Source organism: Zeus faber (genome assembly GCF_960531495.2).
Source record: "Zeus faber genome assembly, chromosome: 1".
NCBI lineage: Eukaryota > Metazoa > Chordata > Actinopteri > Zeiformes > Zeidae > Zeus > Zeus faber.
The window spans coordinates 11,482,158-11,502,778 of NC_137193.1; the positions used below are offsets into that span (position 1 = coordinate 11,482,158).

At 50.8% G+C, this 20,621-nt stretch overlaps 1 protein-coding gene across 1 annotated transcript in view; it reads right to left on the reverse strand.

Moving 5' to 3' along the window:
• Window positions 1-19,637, reverse strand: part of nedd9 (neural precursor cell expressed, developmentally down-regulated 9) — a 25,480-nt gene extending 5,843 nt beyond the window's left edge. Inside the window, exons 1-2 of the mRNA XM_080012769.1 lie at window positions 19,357-19,637; window positions 6,716-7,141 (exon numbers count right to left, since the gene is read on the reverse strand). Of these exons, the coding sequence (XP_079868895.1) occupies window positions 6,716-7,141; window positions 19,357-19,368 (438 nt within the window). The 5' untranslated portion in view covers window positions 19,369-19,637. The remainder of the gene's footprint in view (window positions 1-6,715; window positions 7,142-19,356) is intronic.
• Between the last annotated feature and the right edge of the window lie 984 nt (window positions 19,638-20,621).

The window sequence follows — 20,621 nt, forward strand, 5'->3', positions numbered from 1 at the left end:
ATCTGAACAGGCCTAATCTGAACATCCCCCCGGTGATTTAAGGTGTTCATTGTTGGCATTCCTGTCTGTACATACATCATCCCGAAGGGCCCGCGGGGTCAGAGCCCAAATATACACTATAATGGCTCCTACGAGCCAGCCAGCCGTTGAAATAAACCAGGATCGGAACGAAAAGCCCGACATGTTTCCAGAGGTGGAAAGTACTTAGTTACAACTACTCCCCGTACAGTACTTGAGTACCTGTTGACCCGCAAAGGTACTTTATTGAGCGGAATTAAAATTCAGTACCAGGACTTTTACTTGAGTTATTTCCTAATACTAACGCAAACATCTAAGTGCTGTACTTTGCTACTTTCAATGTCGGTAGCGGCTACAAATCGAGTATTTCAACGTGAACACCGTATAGACTAAAAAGAAACGTGAAGAAATCGCAGAAACACACACACGGAAGAAAAAAAAAAAAAGAAAAAAAGATCATTTCCAGAGCCAAGCAAAGCAAAGCAAAGCAGTTCTCTGTACCAACACGCTGCAATTTGGATAACTGTGCAATCACCACGATTGTGTGAACAAAATCAAAAATGGCTTATCCATTTACGCCGTTTGGATCGTACCCAATAGGAACTCAAAAAAGATTGTGTTCCTCTAATACGTGAAAATAACTCAACAAGTTTGACTTATTTTGTACTTTTAATCAACTAATTCTATGCTCTTACTCGAGTTATTTCCCCCGTCGCCACTGTACTGTAGTACGGGTAGTTGCACTGCAGTAAATCATCTTGGATTTCCAGTTCTCCTTCCACCTCTGTTCATTCCCACCCTTCGCACGCACGCACACCTCTGGTCGTGCGCAGACTCCCGGAGCACGCAACCGGACACGAGCGGCAGCCGCTGCCTTCTCACGGGGCAACAAAGAGGAGGTTTCTGAATGAAAGGTCGCGCTCGCTGCCCTGCCCTCCCTGCGGCTCTGGGCTCGCACAGGATTCTGGGAAAACACAAGTACGCACAAAGGGGATCTGTGTTTGGGCCGCGCCACTCCGCGGCGAGGAGCAGGGAAGGGCCGGCGAGAAAGGGCCCCGCGTGACCCCTCCGCAGGTACATGTCGCCCGTTCCAAGGACAGCTCTGCCCCGCCTCCGCCCCTCTGTTTACCCAACAAGCTCGGGCACTGAGGGCACTCGGCGCTCCTATAATTGCCGCTGGGCAAATATTTACGGCGGCCGCTGAGGCCTCAGCTTTTGAGGCGGCGGCGGCGGCCCATTGGCGGAGGAGCGACGGTGACATCACGGAGAGCCGAGGAGACGGAGCAAACAAGTCGGTCCCACTCTTGTGACAGAATCCCAGGATTCCTTTGTGGCCGAGTCAGAGGGCTGTGGGCGACTGAGGAGGGAGCCGGTTGAAACTAGTGCCCCGCGGCGCCCAAATAGACGCATTGTTCGGATTTCTCCTGCAAAAGATGTTGAGGTTTGATGACTCACGGCTCCTCCTGGAAGTCGCTGCCTGGGGCAGGTTGGAATTTTCAGAATATTATTTTGGAAGTGTTGTCCCAATGTCAACAGTGATCTCATGGGTTTTTTTTAATGTTTGCGCCTAGACCGGGGTTGATGCACAGGTTTAAGATCTCATCTGCTGAGGCTGTTTTGACACCGGATGACGTGCTTTCAAACCCCATCGCTGGCAGGCCTCATCCTGTGTCAAATGCGCTTGAGCAAGGCACTAAGCCCCCACCTTCCCGTTGGCACGGTGTCTGTGGTTACTGGTGTTGTCTGTGTGTTCAAAGCTCAAAACGGGAATCATCATTCCGCACCCTTTCATTGGAAATGAACACAGGAAGAAAAAAAACAAAAAACCTCACCGTCCATTAATGACCTGGCGACAAATTTCGACGATCCTATCGGGAGGGATTTCCCCTCCGCCAACTATCCGGTTTCAAAAGCTCGGCGACAAGTGTCAGTGACACCGCTGCGACGCAGGCGAATGACTCCCATTGGAGTGCACTCTATCCACCCATTCATCCATCCACCCCTGCTCCGCCCACCTCCTCTCTTCTTGTGTTGCCATCACCACTGCCCTGTTATCCATCTGTTCATACGGGTCCAAGCCACCTATCTCTCTATCGCCTCCTCTATCACCCGCATCTACCCTTTGCCTCAGTCAGCAGATTGCCGTTTCGGCGTTAAGGGAGTACGGACATCAAGGTAGAGCCGAGGATATAGTAAAGAAATGAAACCTGAATCTGCTGCCTGCCCTACACTATTTATGAGGTGGCCGGTCAGGTGATGCTGGCGTTACATGTATGAACGCAGAGGCCCCTGCTCTATAATAACCCGGCCTTTCCGCTGCGCTGAATCACGCTCAGACGGCGTGGCGCGCGGAGCTCTGGGCTATTTCCTCTGCCTCATTTGTACACCGTGGCGTTCCTTTGGCGCTGCGAGATAATATTCCCTTCCACTGCTCGGAGCCGCGCTGGCCTATTAATGCGCCAAACTAATTAATGCAGGTAATTAAGTCTTGATTCCTGCGAGGCTCTTAGCCTTCTCCATGATACGACCAAGTGGCCAAACCAAAACGGACAGCGGGTTTAATTAGGGGCGATAAAGGGGAACACACAGATTCTAGCAACTAATAAGGATCATCCTTCATTCCCCCCTGATCAAAGAAGCGTCTTAATCCATGGAACCGGCCAAGCTGTAATGTGATTACCCAAACGGAGATGGTTTTAATGAAAAGTTGTTTGGTGTTCACCTTCCAGACCAAACTGGTATCAGGTAACTCCCCCGAATTGTGAAAAACAGAATAAGAAAATATGTGCTGACCGACCCCAGCCTATGTGGGGGAAAAAGAAAAAAAAGGTTACCTTTCAACAAAGCATTTCCTATCCCCTCTCCCGTCTCCACCTCTCTCTTCCTCCTTCACAGTTTCTGCTCTAAACATCGGAGGGTGGTGGGCTCTCCCAGCATGCTCAGAGCAGGGCAGAGTGCCTGTTCATACAATGGATTTATGACCTCGCCCTCCCGGTCAAGTCTCATGGGCCGGCGATTCATCAAGGCTGCAACAAAAGGGAGCAGACAAGCGCCTGAAGAGGTCTGGCTCGCTAAAGGAAGGGATAATTCACTTATCTGGTGCTGAGATCTTCCTGTGCATGATTAGAAGAAGAATATATGGCTCCCACGCTAAACCAACAGCCCATTTATTACTGATAACTAGGCTCCTTACAAAAGCGGAGCCTTATCAAGGTGGACGCCACGCCTTCGGTTTGTGTAGCCCATAAACTTACTGCTTTACACCTACGGACCTTTGATCGACGTACTGAACCAACGCTATTTTATTTCCATCCCATATGAAGAATGCAAAAAGAGGAGGTGCTCAAGGAACTACACTGTGCCAGACCCGCCCGGTCTGTTTGACGGTCACGTCTGGCCCATGTACGTCAAACCCACGGCTTGAGCCGTATGGGAGTTTATTAGTCCGCCCACGATTCCCCTACATCTTTAGGACGGATTGGAAGTATGGCTATGAGCACGTGATGGAGGAAATGCCCATAGATGGGGCAGGAAGTGAGACATAAAGGCAAAAAAAAAACAAACGCCTGGTAGGAGAAGATAAGACGCTCGGTGGACGCCCTTGAACTCTGAACCCAACCCATCTCCGAGCACTGTGACCTCAGGGTCTGACTCACAAAAGGGAGGGACCAAATAACTGGGCCATGAGGGAGGGAAAGAAAGAGTGCGCTCGAGAGAAACAGACCCACCTTTCAGAGCTGCGGATAAATCAAAGGCAGCGCGGGATGAGTAATGGGGCCACACAACAGTGTGCGATAAAGGCGGTGCAAGGCTTCTCCTGGACTCGGTGTAAGACGACTCTTTGTGTGGCCGAGGGCCCCAGGCATGTGTCCCATGTCAGCCCGGCTCAGGGGCCTTGAATGGGGCAGCTGTGGGGCTATTTAGCTCACCCTCCCTGGAGGTTCACCCAAGGACAAGGCCACAGCATCAAACCAAACAGTCAGAAAGGCAGAAAGTGCCAAACCTCGGTGTGCCTTTATATACCGAAGCCCCACGCCACATGAATAGAAAATAACTGGTCGCCAATCTGGATTTGCACAGCAGGGTTGGCATTCATACCCAAGTTCAAATACTAGACTATGTCTGCAGAATCGAGTACGCACAAGCACAAAGACGCACAAATACAGGCGGCGGAGGACATACAGGATTCCTTCCCCGGGGGAGCGGATCAGGCTTGACAGGGTAGTATGAGAGGGGATTATCAGTTCAGGGAGCCTACATCAGTCCCCATGATAATTTGGCGAGAAACCACGCGTCTCTGTACGTGCACATGTGCTCATTTGCATTGTGCCGATGCGAAAAATCACTTTTGCCCCAGCTGCAGCAGCTCAGACCGCACGCTACTTAACCAGAGCGTTCAGCGGGAGTCAGTGCTACTGTACCCATGCTGGCAGGATAATATGGAATTTATTATTCACATCAATATGCGCTGTTTTACAATATATTCTCAAGTTCCTGACATTGAACTGTGTGAAAATATGTGTATTAGACCCAAACTCTGTATCATGATACGATATCCTGCAACATGGTATCTTCATTTCCTGACAACATGGTGCCATCGAAAGACAGAAATATGTAATGTAGACTCGAGCGTTTTGGTCTCAACATAAATATGATATCCACAAACGTCTCTTGCTTTAGACACAGCGACGGGACTCAGTCTCTCACTACAGCAGGGCTGTATGGGATGGATATAAAATCTGCCGTTGTATTTCTTCGGCTCAACTCCCCCACACAGTGGGAGTGAATTTTCGCTCTGCGGCGCCTGGACCAAGGAAACGTGCACGTGAACACACCCTCGCGCTCGGGTGCACGGACGCGCGACAGCAACGTACGCAAAAAGTGACCCATTTTGAGGCGTGCCGGCACACACGCACACACACGCGCACACACACACAGTGTGAACTCACTTTAATAGATGGAAACACGGCTGAAAATGTCACCACTTCGGCAACCACAGATTGGAGGGTTCGTTAAATGTCCAGAAACCTAATTTAATTTCTCAACCGCTATCATTAAAGACTAGTAGCACAAGAAGCCCTTTCATAAGGAGCACATTTCATTTTCCGTGTTATCACCAAAGTGAAAGAAGTGGTATTAAATTTTTAATAACCTTCCTTTGCTAAGCCCCATCAGCTTTGCGTAATGCGAAAGCAGATAGGTGTTGCTTGGAAGGACTGCTGGTGTGTGTGTGTGTGTGCGCGCGCGCCCACTATGCAGGTGAATTGAGCCGTACCTTTTTCCAGATACACACACACACACACACACACACACACACACACACACACACACACACACACACACACACACACACACACACACACACACACACACACACACACACTTCTCTATCTCAGCCCTGTAGGTCTGCCTGGCTTATCATGCCTTCTTCTCCGCCGCCGTGATCACTCACTCTGAGCCCCTGGCACCTGCTTACCTACCAAACACACACCTTGGCTCGTTCCCGTGACAGCTGACAGCAATCCCGCTCAAAAAAGCCACACCCCCCCCCCCCCAGGATATAAAAAGCTCTGCTATAATTACCATCCATCTCCTCTGGGTATGATCCGCCGTGAGGGGTGCTGTGGAGACGTTGAATGCACTCAGGCACTCCCCCCCCCCCCCCCTCTTAGTTTCCCTCCACGTGAACGTCCACGAGACGTCCGCATGTCCGGACGGATATGCGTCGTCAGCTGGAGGAACCCGCTTGTTTATCTTTCTGTGCTATTTTCTACCGTATTATCTGCGTTGATCTAAAACGTATGCCGTATGTTTATACCGTCCGGCCTACGCAACTACAAATATACATGATCGACGCACCACTTGGAGGGAGGCTCTAAATAGACATCTATTATAATTTACCCAGCCAAATGGCCAGTGATCTGTGCAGGGTTTTTTTTTGTTTTGTTTTTTGTACGGAGCAACCTAAATCCAGGCAGCTGGGCTCTACCAAAAAACATTTTTAAAAGCCCGGCTTTGTGCTGTTTGCTTTTCCATGAGTTCTTTCCCCCTATTCTGTACCGTTCTGCGGCTTCACTGGCCCCGCTACACAGAGCGCGCCAAAACACAGGCCGGGCCAATTGGGAGCCGCGCACGAAAACACTGCCCTGCTCTGTGGTGTGCTGCAGGGCCGGCACACCCTGTCAGCAATTCACATCGCAGAGCCGCAATCCCTCCGGCCCCTGGAGTCTGTCTGCGCAATCAGACGGAGGCAGCGCCGCGGCAGGCTGGCAGCACAACAGGTCAGAGCGTTTTGAAATGTCAGGTCCCATCACGCCCGACGCGCACCCACACCCACACATGGTTAATGTTTTGGTTTTTTCCCCTCTCCTTGTTGATCCCAAAGCTCTGCCCTTCCCCCAGAGATAACAGAAGAGGTTCCAGTGGATCATAGGGCTGGGTGATGTATCGATATAATAATCGATATTGTGATATGAGACTGGATATCGTCTGGTGTTTTTGTTATCGTAATATTGCGATATTGTTAAATTTGCATTACACTTCATAGACTTTATCGACAGTTCTACCTTTTTCTAAACAATGCTGCTACCTGCCTACCTGCCGGCCATAAGACCCACACATTTCTTGTGCCGAAATATCTTATGAAGGCCCCAAAATATCGTAAAATTATTGTCAATTGCCGCTATCTGTCTCTCACCTTGTTGGGCGTGACGTCCGCAGCCAGCGCGCACCTCTGGGGGACCTGGTAGACCTCCTGTCCGGGGGGCACCTGGTATATCCCCTGCTGGCCCTGCTGCTGCGGGCTCTGGAGGGAGGGCGGCACCTGGTACAGCCCCTGGGCCGCAGAGGCCTTCTGCTGGAAGGCCGAGCCGGGCGGCGGGGATTGGCCGGCGGCGGCGGCGGTGGCCGGGCTCTGAGGGGACTGGGCCTCGAACATGGGGCCGATCAGTAGCTTGAGACGGTTGCCGGGGGCGATACCTTGGCGGCCGTGCAGGGAGCAGAGCCACCAGCCCTCCAGCCCGCCCGTGTTCTGCTCGATGACGGTGAGGATGTCCCCCTTCCGGAAGGCCAGCTCCTCGGGGGACTCGGGCATGTTGTCATACAGGGCTTTCGCCATCAGGTTCTGTGAGGAAAAAGAAATATAAGAGTCAGGCGGTTAGCAGCATGAAGCCGAGGAAACACCGATCACGTGCGTGGAAGAATTAGCCGTGGCAAGTCACGGTGAATTTGATAAAACCAGCATAGCTCATTGCGGTCATTAAACTGTCGATATGGATGAACATTCACAAAAAAAATCAGAGCGGAATCCTTCGATTAAAAATATCTCCACCACCTCAAGGGACCAAGAAAAAAAGTAATAAAAATAGGGTTTCGAAGGGAATTCTGGGACTTGTAGTGTGATCCACCCAACCCAGATGATCTAACGGATTTCCACTTAATTAATCTGGTCTTTGTTAAAAGTAATATAATAAATTACGTGTTATAGAAACTCTATTGGACGGGGAGACAATGGAATTCGTCAACATATACTCCAGCAGAATGGTCAAGTCGATATTAATGAGATGGCAAACTTCTTCATTGTACTTCATTATAATTACTATGCAAGCTGCGTTGGCCTGCAGCTCCATGCCAGATGTCTTTCCAAAGTGATTTGAACTTAATAGGATTTTGGCAGCCCGGGCAGTGCTTTGGGGCATGACTATCTAACAGGTTTTCCAATGCTTGGAGATAATGACTCAAAACCGCCGATTTGGAGATTAAAAAACAAAACCATCCAGCCGAGTAAAGGTCAGATTTTGTGAGAAAAAAAAGCCGTTCCGGCATTAATTGGCTCGGTAAGCGCAGCGATCTTTATTCTTCCTTGTTCTGTTTTTCATCTATCAGCGGCCAGTATTGATCTAGTGTGTTCTTTTTGAGTAATGAGTTACTCGCACACATTTTGACATTAGGAATGCACCGATTTCAGACGCAGAATAACTCAAAAAAAAATCCCTCAGCAAAAGCAATGCGCCGCATCGGACCTCTGCATCGGTTGATAGTCCGGGTTCACGCTCGCCTTTTGGGAGTTGAAACTAGCTATGCTCCGGGTCCCGCGCCGCCACGCCGACTCCAGCGCCGCGATTTGTGCTTCGCTTCAGCACTGAAATGGCGAAAGGATCTCTTCCGAATATCAAAACGAGAGTCCGAACCACAGAGGGACGGTGCGATTGAGGCCATTAAGAGCGGTTAATGGGGGTCTACGAGATACACCGACAGACCGACTGATTTAAGATCTGCTTTTTCTCCTCGTCAACTCCCATCTCTCAAGATAGCTGAGCCGCAGCGGGGTTTGAATTCACACGAATGGAAAACACTGAGGGTAAATGTGGATTCCTAATCAGATGGAGTACATGCATATCTGGAGCAAAAAAAAACCCAAAACAACCATTCCTGCCAAAGGGATGAGCACCAACGCGCGTCAAGCTTTAGCGCGCTCCGCCTGCTCACTGTCCGGCGAGTTGGTCGGAACCGCCGCGATAAAATGCCCTTTCTGCAGAAAGCGAACTCCACCAGATCTCTCCCCGCTCCGTCCTTTCTCCACCCTTTACGGTCCGCGTTATCTCAACGTGGCTGCCGCTCCGTGTGGGAATCAGGAAGCCCGCTGCGCCTGCCGCTCCCGGCCTGGCCCTTTTTTGATGATTACTCCCTGGCTCGTTCCCCCTCCCCACCCGCCCCGGCCTGATTTCCCAGGTTCCCACGTGAACGTGTGTTTGGCTGCAACGTTATTATCTCCCATTGAGCCTGGCCTCTCTGGCTATTGTCTCTGCACGTCAGCAATGTCATGGCCATTAGCGGACAACACCCGACACACAATTACTGTCCCACAGTCCCTGCCCCCCGCCCCACTCCTCGCATCTCAGTACCCGCCGGCTGGCTTGCAGGCCTGTGACGGGGCTGGAACTTGACCCCGAGGGGTCGCGGTTAACCAATGGGAGTGGATCCTGAATGCCTGGTCACTCCAGCTCTCTCTCTCTCTCTCTCTCTCTCTCTCTCTCTCTCGCGCGGCCCCCGCCGGCCTCCATCGGGGGCCGCGCGAGAGGGAAAACCAAAGCAAACGTGTTATTTTGGCGTCCTCGACCGCCGCCCCTCCGATAGAAGCCCCGGCGTGGACGACACTCTATCTTCGGGGACGAACGGGAGCGGCGGTTCGGCGTGAAAGCACTGTGAAAACAAAGCGTCGAGCTGTTAATCCGGGGGCCCGTTAAGGCGTGCGGCCTCAGCAATTTCGACTCGCGCCGGGGCCCGCCAAGGTCGCCTCCCTAACGTTCCACGGAGGGAGTCGGAGTGGATCGCTCCCAGGAGCACAAAGCCGGACGGATCGCACTCCTTGGTCTCCTCCCGTGTCTCCGCCGATTACACAGAGATCGCTCTGCGAAATCGTCCGCCAAAACAACAAGAATGTGGGTGTTCTGCCACAATCCAGATAGAAACACAGAGACGCGCCCACACACCCACACCAAAAAACACAACAAAGAGCCTTGAAATTGGTCAGCGCACAGTCTTCTCAGTCGGGCTTATCTCTGCGAAGACAAGAACTGAAGTCAGAAACACGCACTCTAGTGTTCTGTATCCATTGCACACTTTTTTCCAGAATAATTTCGGCCAGAGAACAAATGGTAAGCGGTGAATACCAATCTTATGGGCCCGAAAAAAGTTCCATCAAATGGAACCTACACTGAAACGAACCGACGGTGAGCTTCCATTCCAGTTCTAAATGGGTTAATTGTTATTAGATTGATTGCATATTATATTTGGCGACCCGCTTTGCGTATAATTGGGAATATCGTCAACCAGGAGGAGTTATCGTTGGCGTTTGATGATGGGTAGGACACATCCGGTGGTTAGACTTGTACAGAAGGGTTCCAACCATCTGACCGACTTTGTGGAAAAATCCTTTTCGTAAAAAGAAAAACCGCACGCACGCACGCACGCACACACGCACACACGCACACACGCACACACTTCATCTGTTGGTTCCTGGACCACAGAGAATCCCAGAAGGGAACCGGATGACACACTTTCACAGATTCCACCTCTTCCTCTCCCTAGCTTGGTTTCGGAATAGCTATCAATAAGAATGTGTGCCATGATACCAAGTCGTGGACAGAAATGAACCGTGCTGCAGGAAGTGAAACTTGCAGGCGCACGCCGTAGAGTTTCAACATGACACAGGGCTCAACAGTTACGGTTGCTCTTTTGCCCTTCGGCAACCAGATTGAGTCAACTGGCAACCACTTTGTGGCCTCTGGTTGCCCCCTTTGGCAACCACTTTTCAACATAGGGACAATAGGGACAGCAAACCGCAAAACGTGCACCCCAAAATAAATACATTTATTAACTAGTGGACTCGTTCTCTGATATTACGTTAAGACGATATTGTGTTCTTAAAAAGCAAACTAAAATCAAATAAAAACGAAACAGGAAATGTCTTAAGTTTGAGTCTTTCTTCTAGTCGATTTGGTCAAATACAATAATCAGTTCTTATCTTTGAAGACAGACAGCATTAATAATGAGCACGGCTCAAACCTCATCTGGTGAAGCTACTTTTAAAAGGAAAGAAGCAAATTCAGATGCAGACACTGTATCTTAATTACTCATAATATGAGGCGACTCAAAATAGAAAGCATTATTTCAGTTTCGGCAACCAGAAGCTGATGCCTGGTTGCCAGCCTGGCGACCACTTTCACAAGTTAGTGTTGAGCCCTGACGTCTGAAGAGAGACTTCAGACAAGGATTGCATGACGTTTCAAAACACCTCGGAGCCGATAGAAGACACTGAACATATGTGACGCAGGATTTTATATCCATGGCTGTGGGTCTTTCTTTTCCCCAAAGGTTAATTTATCGCTCATCGGTATACCTTTGTGTTCACATCATCAAGAAACGCCACCAATCCGACTTTCTGGGATGAGATTTGGCTTTAAAGGCTTCGGCTGGATGTCCTTTGGGGAAAAAAAACCCCCAAAGAAACAACATTTCCCACTTTTGTAATCCGAATATGAAACATAAACGGTGATGTGTAGAACAGAAGAGAACATTAAATACGGCGACCCCTCATTCAAAGCCGTAGGAGTCTTCAGAAGTCACTTTGAAGTCACAATAACAAAAGCTTCGGATCCTGAGATTTAGTTTGTTTGTTTCAGGCCGCCGCGCATCTGTAATCGAAGCAGGTGAAGCTGACTATTACGACGGGCGTCAGATCTCCGGGGTAAACACGGGGTTAGTCACGACGAGGTGACTCCATCGCTTTCCATCGAATCCGCCCGTAAACACATGTGTTTGCCATTTGTCAGGGGGCAGGGAGGAACCCCTGTTCTCAGGCTTCACCCACACAGATGCGCTCAGGGCTTCCAGGAAGTTCGCTTTCACAGACCGTTAAGTGCTGGGACGAGGGCAATTTACTGCTCCGCCTGAAATGGTTGAAATTTCCTGGTGCGGCTCCGAAATGTTAAGAAGAAAAACAACAGCGTACGGTAGCTCCGGGACGGAGAGTGGTTATGGCGGGGTTTGGGAAAGTCAGACGTGCACGAACAAACGCAGAGCACGTTGACGGGCAGGGTATTAGAGACATAATCTCAGAGATTTTGACGACGATTAGGATGCATTTGAGCAAAGATAGGGACGGGCCGTTGATAAAGGACGAGCGTCAGAGGACGTGATGGGAGTGGATTTCAAACACACTTGGTGGAGAACAGAGTCACCACCGCAGTCTGTGAGGTCATAGTAATGAAACCACCGTTGTCTGAGTGTGCTATCGCTCTGTGTACTCGCGCGCGCACACACACACACACACACACACACACACACACACACACACACACACACACACACACACACACACACACACACACACACACACACACACACACACACACACACACACACACACACACACCCACCCCGACACATACAGACGCAGCAATTGTTGGAAACGGGTCTCTCAGGTCCTGCTCCGTCCTTGGCAACATCTGGCCCCTGAGAAGCTCGCACGCGCTCATGTGTTTTTGTCGTTACAAAGCGCGGAACAGCCCCCAAAGCCGAGTTGTGCACGCCGCACCTGGATCCCCGTGACCCCGCCGCCCGGCCTCGCGGCTCAGCCTCTCCGCTGCTACCGGGAAGACGGCCATGACACAGGCACCTAAATATCAACAGAGCTTTCCGCTGGCGTCTCGTCGTGGCACAAATAGCAGCCTTGTCATCTGTGTGGAGAGTGCGCAGCCTGCGCTGACCAATCCCAAAAATAAAAATTAAAAAAAAAAGGCCATTACGCAACAGTACCACCAAAAAGGGGCCCCACCTTGACTTTCAGTAAGGGCTCCCTGGGTGGCTTTGGCTCAGCCTCCAGGGTGCACATCAATCCGATGGAGTCAGGCTTTTGGGGGTAAATGAGCTCCTAAATAAGTTGAAATTCCCCCACCCGCTTCAGAAAGCCCAAATCACAAACGCGCCGCACAACAACTCCGGGTCCCCAAGGCAACGGGAGTAGTGCTGCATTTAAAAACATTCAGGACGCATTTGGTCTCGAACACCCCCACCGCCGCCACCACCCCCACCACCGCCACCACCACCACCTCCTCCTCCAAAAGTGGTAGACTCCAACTGTGGGAAAGTCATGCCGTTCCTATAAATCCCTACGCAGCATCTCAGCCACGGGGCCAGTGTGAAATCAGGACCATACCACTGCAGCGCATGGCCCGGGGTGGCCCACAGAACGGGTGAACCAGCACACTCATTTGGCCTCATTTCACATAAGTAAATATAGAAAATAATTATAGTAATGACGATAATGAGGACCTGATGACTTTTATGGGCTGTTCCTCTGAGTGCAGGCTGCTGTGGGTGAGAGCTAGTTCAAATAAATGGGCCGTGTGAAGGGTTCTGGGTAGGACGGGCTCATGGGAACGCGGTTCAGGGCTCCGACTACATGGTAATTTCTTCATTTGGACACATTTCAGGCAGGCTGACCCGGTGATTACAGCCTCTCTATACGCGGCTGCCAGCGCCCGTGCATTAACATAATTACACAGCCAGGCCGGGGTGAAACCTCACATAATCCATTTATGAAAAAATAAAAAAATAATAATAAAATCTCTAAAGTGCCAAAGTGCCATGTCACAATTTTAGTGTTTCCACTTTCGACACCCATAATTTTGTTCTTCGTCACCTTAGTGCATTGGAAAAAACCCCCAAAAAAAACAAAAAAAAAACCAAAAAAACCCATTCCGCCGGGAGGGAGCCCAGCTTTGATGGATGCCTTGCTTGCGCGGCAGCGAATCGATACCTACACCGCGCCTACAGTCGTAGCCTTTTAGAACATTACACCCGCAGACTTAAACCGTCGGGTGCGACTGCGCGGCACGCCGGGAAAAAACTCGCCTCGTTTATGAAACCTTGACATTTTGGCGGCGACTGAAACGTCTGTCGTCGACGTGTAACTCCCCCACCCTCCCCCACCCACAAAAGGAGCATCTTCAGTCATTTCGGTTCTATCGGTGAGACGTAGGGTGTAGCCTCCGTCAACAACAACTCGAGATGAATGGGTCATGGGCGAATAGGCACACCGCGGATATTAACCTTCCTGACAAGTTCTGGGGTTTAAAGTCTACGGGACAACATTGGCCGTCGTGCCTTCCCCCATTTTGACAAATGGGGCACCGAGCGTAAAAATGGCGGCACGTCATCGGAAACCGAATCGCCGTCGGGTTTCGAAGTCCTGGCGGCTAATTAGTGTCACTCTCTCTCGCCAAGCGTAGGCGTGAACCTCTCGGAAGAGGCAACGCGACACCTGACAATGCGGACGGAGGCGGCCCCCCGAAAGCGCTATCGATGTCTGACCGCGTCTAACTCGGCGAGGTTACTCAACACCTTGGGGGGTAAACGGTATGTGTGTCTATTCTTTCGCGTAGGAACCCTTCTCCTCTTCCCGGTCCTCCTTAAACCCTCCCTGAGGTCGTTAGATCTGATTTTTTAAGAGGCCGCATGTAGATGCCAGGCCGGGGTGCTTGAGTGCACCATTGTAACGCCTGGAGATGTAGGCTAATCCCCACAGGGGGTGGGAGGGGGGGGGGCGTTGGGCGAGATGCGTGGTATCGCGGCAAACCCACCTTTCAGGGTTTTACATACAGGAATAGGCAATTAGATGCAGATTGGCTGCGCCGCCTCCCCACCCCGATTTCACGCTACACTCGGAGATACAGACGGCACAAATAAATAATTGATAGAAAAATTTAAAAAAAAAAAACAACAAAAGACAACAACCGATCCCATCTGGGAGGGGGGACGGGATCGATTGTCGCCTTTAAACCGATCAAAGGAGGAAAAGTAACGCTCGCCAAAGGAACCGCTCCCCCAATTCTAGCGTCACGCAAAACCTGGTTTTATTTTTTATTTTTTTGTGACAGACAATGGAAGAAATCTACCGTCGTTACGACCGTTGCATGGTTTTGTTATACACTTTGCGCTCGCACGGCTCTGGTTACCAGCTGATCAAACGTGCTTTTATAAAAAAAAAAATAATAATAAAAATAGAATAATAAAAACCATTGAAGACACAGCGACAGTGATGTAACTTCAATGGGTTTTTTTTATTTTGGTTTTTTTGAGCCTTTTCAAACTGCAAACAGTAGAGTGGCCGGCTCATTCAAGGTAAGTCAACAAGGCATTGGGTCCGAAACAGATTTCCGTCCTGCAGGCCCTCCACGACCGTTGACAGGGGCCCCACTAAGTCTGGGGAGAAACAAAAAAAAACAAAAAAAAAAACAAAAAAAAAAAAGGCCCCTGAAAAAATATTTGGTATTCATTACCCCCCGAGACCGGATGGCGGAGGCAAACGACACTTTGCCAGAGCCGCGCATTACGCATGCGGCCTCTTTTATCCTTATTCTTTTCTTTTTTTTTTTAACGTGGGTGCCGTCGTAGGTGCCCGCGCGCTGCGAGGCTCCTGTAGTTCGTCTCCCCTCCAACTGTTTTCTTATGGTAATGCCTCCCCCCACGGTGCGAGGGCACAGCGGGGGGGGGGGGGGGGGGGCGAGGGAGCCCCCCCTTTTCATTCCGACCGAGGGGGAAACCTCTTCACGCTCGCTGCAAACGAGGGGGACCCGACAAATAAGCTGTGAGAACCCAGGGAAACCGAGCCGCCCCGGGTCCGTTTCGCACGGACCCCTTCAGACGACGCACCTCTTTGAGTACGATGCAGCGCGCCTCGACGGCGGGGAACTCCCGCCCGCGTGAAGCCCATCAACACGGGCGATAAAAATGATGCATGGCGATGTCTTTTATTGGCTGCGATTACGTTAGAAACGCGAAAAAAAGCTCCGGCTACCGTGGGCTCCTAAAACATGTGCAGGCCTCTCCCACCGCCAGAGGTTGATTACCAGGGAGAAGCGAGAGAAAGAAGGAGAGGGAGACACCCCGGGATGCCCAGGAATGTTTTTGCCTGGTAGCCGAGGCTCGCTTGATGAATGAACCCCGTTCTTCCCTTTTTTATTTTTTTTCCCCCCCTCCTCTTCTCGGGAGAATTTAAATGCCTCTGGAGAAGTGCTCTTTCGACACAATGCCTCTCCTGCCTCGCCCGGCGCACGCACACACGCGGATAAGGTTTTGCACCCCGCCGTGCCCTCTCACCAGCGTCCAGACGTACCCTCATTAACAACGTAAAGGGGGCACCTTGAAACAATTGTGTGCATCTCCCGAAACAACCTTCCCATGCAACGTTCTGCCTGGAAGTCCTGGAACGTTTTCAATCCCACGGGGTGCTCCTCGACCCCCAGACACCCCCCCCCCTCCCCCTTCATACGCCCAGCTCTGTTTGCCCTCCCTCCCCCACCCTCACAGCCCCCCCCCCATGCCCACCAAACTTCCTATCCTTTTCATTTTCTGTCCCTTTCAGAATCAGACATCCCTCCCCCTCTCCCGCTCCCTCCTCAATCACTGGCTCTGAGAACAATGCCTCCCTCCCTCGCTCTCCTCCAGCTCCCTCGCTTTGGACCACTGCCTGGAACCTGGGCCCATAAAAAAAATAAAAATAAAATAAAAAGCATGGCTGAAGAAACACACACACACACACACACACACACACACACACACACACACACACACACACACACACACACACACACACACACACACACACACACACACACACACACACACCAGAACTTGGGTTCACCTAATCACTCTTCACTGCGGTTTGTGGAGCTATTTCTGCCACAGTTACATAAGCCGCAAAAGAATGAGTTAAAAGGAGGAGGGATTTAATGGGCGTGCATGCGTGTACGTAAAGTGTTATTATTGGAAAAAACGGGAGAGGGTCCGGGAGTCTCCTCTCGGCTGCTACTGGCCCAGAAGAAAAAAAAAAAAAAAAGAAAAGTTGTAGCCGTAAACCCTTTTAGCTGCCACGGGCGTCATCAAACCCCTTCTCCATCTTTCCTCCCGCGTCTATTCCCGTCCTCCCTCCCTCCCTCTCGTCGCCCTGTCCCTCTCTCCCGTCACCCACTTGGAAATCCCTGGGCCCCGGGGCTGGCGGTAAGGGATCCGCCCGCGCACGGAAACATCGGGGGGGGATTAGACGCATTAGGCGGTCGACGGAATACAAGCAATCCCTTCACACCTGCACACCTGTTGGAAAACATCTCTGATGTCAGAGAGAGAGAGAGAGAGAGAGAGAGAGCGAGTGCTTGTGGCCGGACCAAGTGTCCCCTAGCTGTCCGTCACGGCGAGCTGCATTGCACCTCGGGGTCAGGGGTCATTCCGCCGCTAATAGACACCGTACTCCGGTTCGGCTTTTGTGGAGACGTTGCCACTCAGCAGAGGAATGAGGCACTTAATATAGCCACCAACGACTTACCGCCGTTTAGAGGAAACAAAACGAAAAAACCGCCGAGTCTGTTAACATTTAACAGAATCCAACTGGAGGAAGGCAGCGGGTGAAGCAGGAAGTAGAAAAACAAAAAACAACCAAAAGCTTTTCCATATCGTCGCCGTTGCGTGAAATCCTCGGCACTCCCGCTCGGAGGACCTTCTTTCTTCTTGGTGTGTGCACTTCGATCCTCGGCCGCAGTTCCTCCGACGGCAGCGTCGTCAAACGGGATTTGCTTCCGAGCGTGCTCTTTCTGGAAGTCACTAGAATCTCTCCCCTCGGAAAATCAGCCGCCTGGGAGCCGCGAACTCATGAGAACCTCGAGGATTTCTCACCGCAACGCAACCCCAGGTGGAGCAGCCTTGGTTTGCTCCACCTCTTACATTCTGTCTCTCTCTGTCTAATTGTCACATAATGCCAATAGGTTATCACGGGAAAAGGGACACTTGTTAGGCTGTTATTATCATATCGACTATTTTTGTATCTGAGATTCTTAAGTCGTGGGTGGGTTTCCGGTTGGCGCCAATAAACAAGGCTCAGGGAATGCAGAAGGAACTCCAATCCCGTCCTCACGATTCGATAGCAGAAAGGAATCTCAAGAAGCCGACGTTCATTGAAACTTTCACAATAAAAGCGCGGTGGATGAGGGGGTGTTTCGGATCTGATCAGTGGCGGCAGTCGCGGAGCGGGGAACCCGGTCCGGGCCGCTCGTCCGTGATCGGCTCTCTTAGCTCGCTCTTAACCCGCCCTCAGACCGCCTGGCCCGGTGCCCGAGCCAACGCCGCCATTACCGGCGTTCATGCCTTGTGCTCTGTCTGCTGAGAAACTGGACAATGAGTCAGCGAGGAGCGTGACGCAAACGCAGTGTGTACACACCCCGGCCAAGAGGCCAGACGCAGGCGGCCACCGGGGGACTGGCAGGAAGAGACGTGGCCAGATATGACTTGCGCCACGTGAATATATCCCGAAAACGCTGTGGGAACCGGCTTATCCGCCGGTCAGGAGAGGTAAAACCACAGTGCGTCCATTGCACACGGAGCAGGAAGGGAAATTTCACTGGGTTTTGCAAGGGAACGACGTGGGGGTTTTGCTTCCCAAATATGGTGAATGTGCCGAAGCAGTCCACAACACCAAGCACGTGTAGGTCATATCACAAGAACATTACAATGGTGCAAGAGAAAAACAGGACCGGCAGCATAAGATAGTACACCTACAGACAAAGCTGCATTTTGTGATACCAGCCAAGTCCCACCGTTGACAATGAGATTAAAATAATAATAATAATAATAATCATCATATAAGACACTCCATGAACGTATTCCGTGTCTGACGAGGGCACCAACTTATTTCTCCTCGACAACCTCCCCATCATAAAAATAACTTTGCGGACAACTTTGGCATTTGAAGGTGGGACTGAACCGGGGGAGCCGCGTGGTCAGAGAGACTCAAAGGCCACGAAGCAGGACGCGGACAGGGGCGTTCAGCCGCCCCCCCCTGTCCCACCTGTCTCACCTGTCTCACCTGTGCTCCGGCGTAAGCAGAAAATGTCGTGGAGGCGTCCGAACCCAATCTGAGCAGCGAGCAGGGCATGAGTGGCGGAACACGGCGGCAATAAAGGCCCCAGTGTCGCTCCTCAGTTTCCGCCCTGGTAATTTGAGTCACAGCAAAAAGTCTCATCCCCAAGTCGCACACAACGATGTCAGTCGTTGTCAGAGCTGGTAAGACGCACGTCAACGTTTCCTAAACAATCTGCCCCGTGGTTATTGGCCCCCATCAATTATTACTCTCACATTTTAATGTGATCATCATCATTTTCAACAAAAAAACAACAACAACCCGTGCCCTCGTACGTAGGGCTCGGCGATCCTGACAGAATCACGTATCACGTTTTGTGTTTTTGACGAATACTTCGATTTCGATAAATTGGCGATATTTTGGGGGGGGGGGGCGGGGGGGATCACCTCCGGAAGATCGATACATAACACACATAACGCCTGTTTGGGAAGCAACCGTTGGTGACGGACAGCACGACCCAGCGGGTGGGGACCTTCACAGCCCACGAAGTTCAGAAAACGTGCCAGAATCCCGGACGATATATCGTCTCATATCGCGACATCGACACCATATCCATACATCGCCCACTCCTACCTTAGGTGGAGCCAGGGGTCGGTGATTTGACTAGACCGTAGGAGCCTCAAGGGTTGAAGCGGGACCGTGGAGAAGCATCCTGTCGCCGAGTCAAATGCCCACCGAATATTCACGGACACGAACACGAACACAGAAGTCGGGCCCCGCGCACGACCCCGGGACCGCGAAGATCGTCGGAACAAAAAAATAAAAAATAAATAAACCAGTTGCCAACGGCTGTTTCCTCGCACATCTGTCCTGGCTCCTCAGTCCCCGCCACTTACTCCGCGGTCCCCACGCAGCGCGACACTTACTTTGTATTTCATTGCGAGCGCCTCTTCTCTCCCGACTCCGGACAAAGTGTGAGAAATCCTTTTCCTTGTTTTCCTATCGCATCAACCAGACACACGCATCAGAATAAGGCTGCTGCTGCTGCTGCTGCTGTTGTTTGTTCGTTCGTTCGTTTGTTTGTTTGTTTGCTTTTTTCTCTCTTTCCTTCTCTACTCGCTGTTAAGACGCCATCCGGATTCGGTAACAGAGCCGCCGACGAGTGTGCGGGTGTCGTGCGCGGACGCGGTCTCTCCGATCGGGCGCTTTCGACTCCCCCGCAAGAAAGTGCGTTTACTACACGGAGCAGCTCCGGCAGCTCATTTGAATGCAGCGCCGCGATTGGTCAACGCAGCCTTCGGCCCCGCCCCCGCCCCCCCCCCTGCCGCAAGGGTGACGTCATTGCCACGCTGAGCAGCGTTGTTCCATATTAAGTAGTTTGACTCACTGACAGTGTTTGAGTAATTTTGTTCAGCAGGAAAAGAAAACATGCACTTATTTATTTTATTATGAGAACTGCATTTATTTATTTATCGATGCACGCATGTGTTTATTCATGCATCTTTTTCATTGATTTGTTTATTTGTTTGTAATTTATTTATTTGTTTGTTTATTTATTGATTTATTTGGTATTCTTAATTGAAGTGTATGTTTACCTTTTATTTATTCCCCAATTCAAATACTAATGAACTGTACCAGGATATGGCTCAAAATCACAATCCTTCACTCACGTAATGTTAGGATATGGTTCACAATCACAATCCTAAGTTTATTGTACTGGAACTTGTTTACGCGATTTTGTACTGCGTCGTTTGTATACTTTTGATCAATTAAAAATAATTGTACACATTAAGAAACATTGATGAACGTCACGTTCACATTTTCTTTTCACCCTACTTATTAGTCTTAGTGAATATGGCCGCCGTGAAGTGTCAGTGAAACAGTGCATTTGAGGGAGGACATCATCAAGTCAAGTCTTTCGATGGGAAGTGAAGCAACATTTACACACACACCCCCCCCCCCACCCCCCCCCCCCCCACACACATCGATTAATAGCAATAAAAAAAAAAAGACATAACGGAAATACGGAGGATAACAGAAGACGGAGGTCGACTCACCCTGAAACGGACGGGGACAGCGAAATGCGCTGCAGCTCGAGTCAAAGGCGAGAAGCGACACCCTGGCATCTCTGTACCGAGAACTGCACAGGAAGGACTTTCACCTCGTTTCCTCGCGTCACAGCGCATTGATG